At 37.0% G+C, this 6727-nt stretch overlaps 2 protein-coding genes across 2 annotated transcripts; one reads left to right on the plus strand and one right to left on the minus strand.

The window, feature by feature from the left end:
* Positions 1-2225: 2225 nt before the first annotated feature.
* Positions 2226-2823, plus strand: LOC129942079 (ER membrane protein complex subunit 6). The gene is made up of 2 exons (XM_056050880.1): positions 2226-2483; positions 2550-2823. Exons 1-2 carry the CDS (start codon positions 2348-2350, stop codon positions 2756-2758), a joined length of 345 nt encoding a protein of 114 aa, XP_055906855.1. The 5' UTR covers positions 2226-2347; the 3' UTR covers positions 2759-2823.
* LOC129942078 (beta-1,4-galactosyltransferase 7) lies at positions 2805-4046 on the minus strand. The gene is made up of 3 exons (XM_056050879.1): positions 3801-4046; positions 3156-3735; positions 2805-3097 (listed from the first exon to the last, which is right to left on the minus strand). Exons 1-3 carry the CDS (start codon positions 3895-3897, stop codon positions 2851-2853), a joined length of 924 nt encoding a protein of 307 aa, XP_055906854.1. The 5' UTR covers positions 3898-4046; the 3' UTR covers positions 2805-2850.
* Positions 4047-6727: the final 2681 nt, after the last annotated feature.

Here is a 6727-nt window from a genome sequence, read left to right on the forward strand (position 1 = left end):
ACTAAAAGTCATTGTTTGGTACGCTCTTTGGTCCGAAGGTGATATTGGACCTTACTTCTTTGAATACGACAATGCATTGAAGAATACGACTTGGAGAATAAGTGGTTTCAATAAGACGGTGCCACATGCCAAGAACTCAAAAGAATATGGCTTTAGTGCAAGGACATTTCCTGGCCGCGTAATTTGCCGTCCTCGCGATATCAAGTAGCCACCAAAATCATGCCAAAGACCATGTTTATGGAGATAAACTTTTAACTCTTGAACACTTGAAAACCAACATTTGTCAAGTTATGGCTGAGATACCACCCAATATGTCTTAAAAAGTGGTCGAAAATTACCTCAAAAGAATCGACGCTTGCAAACAATTTGCGTGGTGGTCATTTAAATGATTCTTGTAGTCTTTTACACATAATTCCAACATTATAATTACAAATTTTATGTGTTTTATTAACGTTTACTTTTGAAATCGCAAAATGCATAGCCCTGCATGATATCTTCCAGTCATTACAGTCCCACTTTTAAAAATGAGATAAAGAGTCGAGTGGGAAGATATTAAAGATTTTATAATTAAAGTATTAATGCCATAAGGACCTTGTGGTTAACCCTAATTTAGTTCAGATATAGATTTTAACATGAGCTTAAATGTGAAGCGTACCATACACGATAGAGCCAATGATCCAAATGAACCCAAATAGATCGACAGTGTGCGTTGAAACTGAGGTGGCTCGTTTGGGTTTTCACAAGTCAACAAATCTGTGTTGCAATTAAACGAACCAAGTTGTTCTGTCCAATTGAAGTGGGTCCAAATGTCTCTGAGCCTTATGGCTTGGTCATGTATGTCCAGCATAAGATTCCTCTCTTGTAAGTCTGGTGGGAAAATACTTATTAATTTTAAAACACCATATCTTTTTTCTGGTTCTCAACATACTTAGTCTCGTTGATTTTTGACTTGCTGAAACTTAAAAAAGGATGGATAGAGTCACATCAAGCCCCTCAATTACGCCACACACAATCGATTTTGGATCGGCTTTAGTTTAATGGGTTGAATTTCAATACAAATTGAATAAATAAATAAATTCATCGTGTTCTGCAATTTCATCAATATTTTGTAAAGTGGCAGAAAACCTTTATGAAGGAATTACTACTACGGCGCGGGAATGGCGAAGAAAGGTTGGATTAGTTTGAAACAACAATGTGAGAAGAGCAAGGATGCCCTTAAGTCTGTATCTGTTTTCCTGTTTACGGACGATATCATTGACGATTTATGCGGTGGGTTAGAGTGTGCAGATTGGCCAATGAAACATGTTATTTCAACTGCGAACCAATCGAAGTGGTAAAAAACATATAAATACCTTGATGTAATGATAAAAAGTTACTTAGCAATGGAAATCCATTTTAAGGAGAAACGTCTTATATAGTCGTAATAAAAACCCGATTGTCTTCGCTCTTAATTAAGACGCTGAAGTTACGTATTGACTACCTTTTGATAGGTGTTAACGTGCCCAATGAAAGATTGCCAGAAGTTATAGCTCTGCATACTGCCCATGCAATGTAAGGTTGTAAGAGGCTTGAATGTATCCATCAAACGACTGCTTCTGTACATGAAGTCACTTAAAGCTTTTTTTAAACACAATTTTTGTAAAAGAAGTTATTTAAGGATTGATTCTAATCAAAAACTTATATCGGGTATATTTAAGATAAGGAAAAAGTTGATGATCATCCAATAATTTGCACGTTTTGCAACATGTCGGTGAGAGAATTCACTATGCATTTCATCGGAAAGTGCCCAATCTTGAAAGAAGCGAGAAGAACCTTACTTGGCAAAGATGTATTAAGCGATGCTTTTCTTAACTGCGCTGGCTATGTAACATAGTAAGCCATGTCCTATAAAATCCAAATAATTAATAAAAAAAATTGTATCTATCTCCTTAATCTTAAAATGCCATTAACGATAAGTAAATTATGTTAATCGGACAGATGGCAAAAGGCTATGGTGTATAAAATGCTTATAAGTTTGTTGTATCTATATAAATATTGATTGATATCTTGAAAATGAAATAAATTTAAAATAATCTAATCCAATCAATTATCACGAATAAATAAGCCTTTACGAAAGGACACGTATTCTAAGAAAAAATACGATAGTGTAGCAGCAACCCAACTTTTTTCTTATGCCATTAAAAAGAACGCACCCATGTTCTGACACTCATCTTTCAGCTAAACGAACAGATCTTGACATCCCTTTGACAGCTGCACAACTTATCAAAAAAAATTAGCCTCCACGAATTAACCAAATTACTTTTGATTAAATAAATATTTAACTTAAAATAAAGAAGAAACCCTCAAAATGACTACTCGTGTTAAAACTCGTGAACTGAAAACTGGAGAAATTGTTGCCTACAGTGAATCGGCAATTCGAAACAATGCAGCCGCCGTAGAATATTGTCGAACTTCTATGGCAGCTCTGTCAGGGTGCTCAGCAGGTAATTTAATTTTCAATAATTCTCATGTTTTCCGTGAAAAACTACAAATTACTTTCGTTCATTAAGGAATTTTGGGCCTCACTGGCATCCTAGGCTTCTTGTTGTACTTTGTGGCTGTTCTTGGATTGTGGTGTTTGCTTCTTTTGAAGTCCGGAACTCAATGGAAAAAGTATTTCATCAATCGCCAAAGTCTTTTAACCAATGGTTTCCTGGGAGGACTCTGTACCTATGTCTTGTTCTGGACATTTTTATATGGCATGGTTCATGTTTATTAGGTTTGAGGCTTAGTTTTAGTTAATTACGTGCAAATATATACAAATATCCATTTATAACTATCAAATTATTTATTTTCTTTTGTGATTTATCGTCATGAGGGGGCAATAGCTGCACTCGCAGTTCCTGAACAATCGCACCAAGGGGTTAATTTCATGTCACAATGTAGGGCAATGTTCACAATCGTCACGGGAATCCCATTGATGGTCAAACTGTTGACCCCGCTTATGTTGTATTGTAGCGTATCGAGTCCCGTCTGTCGGTCTCTTTTGCGAGTAACTTCCTTCTGGTTGAAGCACTTTTGAGTATCTCGTTTCCGGTGTAGTCTGTTGTGGATGTGTCTGGAAGTGCAGGAAAAGTTAGTATTCTCAATCGAATGTTCTTGCATCTCAAACCTACTGAAATGTGTCATTGACTCCGGTTCCTATGTTCTTGGGTCTCGTGACTTCTAATTCGGCGTCTTTAATCCGAACATAGAACTCGTCATCTTCGAGACCCCATCCCCAGTACCGATTGGACATGCCATTCATTAATTGGAAGTGTTCCCGCCTAACCAGCAGAACGCCACCAACAAATGTTTCATAGTGGTACTTGGGATGGAATTCGGGTGAGGCGATATGATGAGGTCCCTTGTCGGGGAACTTGTATTTAAGCTTGTCGTTTAGGGGAAGCAGATCGACATCGTGCATGGCAATATGGTCGAAATCCAATTTTGTGAACAGGAATCCCACATTGATGAGAGAAGCACGATTGAATCTGTATCTGTCGACTTGATTCAGAACAAAAACATGATGGTTGACCTTCTGTCGCCGCAGGAAATCAGTTATATGTGGCACAAATTTAAGCAGTTCGTCGAAACGGTCCCTGAACGGAACGAGAATGGCCAGTTTATGACTTGATGCGGGATTGATTGTGAGTGTGTCACTAGGAATATCTTCTTTTGATGCCAATGAGTTGTAGACATCTGGGCAATTGCAGTCTGCAAAGAATTGAATTGAATTGAGAATATGCGGGCACAGGTATTCCTGGAATTTTGTTGCCTACCGGAATTTAAAGGTAAAATACTAAGAAGCACCAAACCACTAATGCACATAGACAGCCCAAAAATGAGGAAAAGCTTTAAATTGCTTTGAGTAATCATTTTCCAGTCATTGTGTCGTATTACTCCTAGTGGATAAGCATTTCTTATTGATGTTTAAAATAAATAAAATACAAAAATTATGAATAAAATAAAATTAAAGATTCATGTTTTGATAAGGCAACACCAAAGTTGACGTTAATATATTTTCGATAAATTCTTTAGTCAATGGCTTTCGATAACTTGGGATATGTTCATGGGGTATGATTTAGGGTAGCTGCACATTTTGTGTGGAGTTATTTTTCGTATTAAAAATATATGTAGGGGTATATGCTTTTTTTATTTAAATATAATAGTATCATTTCAATTTATATTTCTAAATTATATTCTAAGGGCTTAAATTTATTGAAAAAGTATTTCCAAAAAGTAAAATAATAAAAAAAATAGCCAGGTATGGTAGTGACACCTAACTCTGAAAAAGTGTAAGAAGATTGTGATTAAACGAAAAATGAGTAAGGTGGCCCAACAGCCGAATGGATTATTTGAGAGAATTACTCTTCGAGGATTTGTCAATTAATCGCAAGAGCTAATAGCGGGGAAAAAAACTTTAAATGGCAAAGGGATTGAACCCAGGGCCTCTGGCATGAGAGTTTTACATCACGCCACGGGTATTGCGTGTTAAGTACTCCAAAATTGTATGTTACTCTGTGTCAAAAGAGTCACCAAAAATGTAGCAATTGTTTTAACTTTGTTTTATATATTCCTTGTATATAAAACAAATGCCACGATGATGGTAAAAGACATACGATTTGTTCACTTTTAAACATTTTGTTGGTATTTTCGAATTTCTGACAGTGCATAAAAGATTTTATAACATATCGTGCCAAAATTAAAGTTAATTGTTGAAGGAAATATGCGATTTTTTTGTAAAGAACCACAGAGTCATGATCTTATCATTTTTGTAATTTTATGTTTGTAGAAAATGGTTAAAATTAATCAATTTAATTTAATTTTGTCAAGGTGTTAAGTTTGAATTTTTAGAATGTGTGAAATTTATTTCAACTAACGTTTATTTAAGGCGGCGCTATAATCATTTGTAATCTTAGGCCTAACCAAAAACTTCTAGATCTAGCTCGTTGCCATTGCTACAAGTCTCTAGTCACGCACTTCGAGTTGGATGAGGTCATTTTCCACTTGTGCGTGCAACCTGATCAGTGGCCTTGCTCTACTGCGCTTTCGGGACCGAAGCATTGGTTTCCATGAACTCTACACGACCCATCAATCTCGGGCGTGTGTTTTTTTTATCATTCTAGTCTACGTCTTGATGACAGCACCCATAAACCCATTTTTCCGCCTCTGCCCCATGGACATCACGCTGAGTTCTTCCGATTATGACAATGTTTTCAGCATATGCTAGTAATTTGACAGATTTTTGAAAGATAATCCTTCTAGTGTTGACGTGGGAGCTCTGCACTATTCTTGCAAGGACGATTTAAAAGAAATCGCATGACAGCTTGTCTAAACCCTTTTTTGGCATCTTAAAGTTCTGTAAAGTTGTTACCAATCTTTTCTATGGAGCAGCCCGAATTCTCCATTGTCATCCAACACAAACAAACGAGTTTGGCAGGGATGCCAAAAGTAGACATAACTTAATATAGGTTGTCCTTGTATATATAAGATATAGGTGCTGTCATAAGAGTCCATTTGATGTTCTTGAAATTTTTCAAGCATCTGTCCAACCATGTTTTACGATATGTTCGTGCATGCTCCTAACCAAATTATCTTACCTTGCTTTTATGGGCTCGGCATTTAAGCCATTCGATTCAAACGCATTGTTAAACAGCTTACATACGGCAGTCTTTACGTTGTATAAGTTGGGAAGAGGGGTATGTAGGCTTTCGTCTATGTTGAATGGATCAGAGGAACTCTATTCACAGTCGTAATAATACACTTATGCAGAAGTGGTCCTACCATATCCTCAGCATTGACTGCGGTTCCACTATGATGTTTCCACATTCGTCTTTGCAGTCTTTGGTTTCATCCATAATGCTGGAAGCGTGTTTAGCTTCGATCTGTCAATCGCCCAGGGCAATTTTAATATCGTAGCTAGGACACTGCTCATATGTTTTGTCTAAGAACATATCCTTGGTGTTGTCATTCTTCTCTTCTGTGACAGCGTGTGTGCATATTAGGCTAATGTTGCCTAAGTCCAATGACAAACCCAGATCGAAATAAGCGTTGTTGGTTTTCTCGGTAGCAGCCACCATGCACAAGCATCAACCTATAGGGTCAGGTCCTTGATTTAACTTCGAGGGCAAGAGCTGGTATAGCCCTTGGTTTCGAATATGATGTAACCCTATAACTTCTGTTGATTCCATCTTGGGAATTCATCCGCTGCCATTTGGATGAAACACCTCTCAATATCCTCTCTCATTTGCTACCCCCCAAAACTTGACACTGGAGTTGGAACACAACCTTTAGTTGAGGTACTAGGCACCCGATGTTCAACGCGGGGAGGTGATAGTACGAGTTGATAGACCGGGTGGGTTTTGCGAAAAACCTGTGGACGCTTGCGTTTCTCTTGAATTTACATGTCTACCATTTGAACATCTTAACTAATGTTTGCAGGTTGAATTACTCTTGTGTGCTATAGAAGTCTTTTTTGTAAATGCATGTTTTCAATGCTTGTATAGTCCTAAGAACATTTGTGGTCAATCCATATCAATTGTAGTACGAATTATTTTCGGAACTAAACCTAGGGAGTCTGTTAATCGTACTTCTAATTCTAGTCTCCAACGTTGCTTTATAAAAAATCGATCTTTAACTACTTTGCGTGTCGATACGATCTTAATTATAAATAATTACTTTGAAAAATGTTATGTCAAAAAATATA

This window comes from Eupeodes corollae, chromosome 1 (assembly GCF_945859685.1).
Source record: "Eupeodes corollae chromosome 1, idEupCoro1.1, whole genome shotgun sequence".
Lineage (NCBI taxonomy): Eukaryota > Metazoa > Arthropoda > Insecta > Diptera > Syrphidae > Eupeodes > Eupeodes corollae.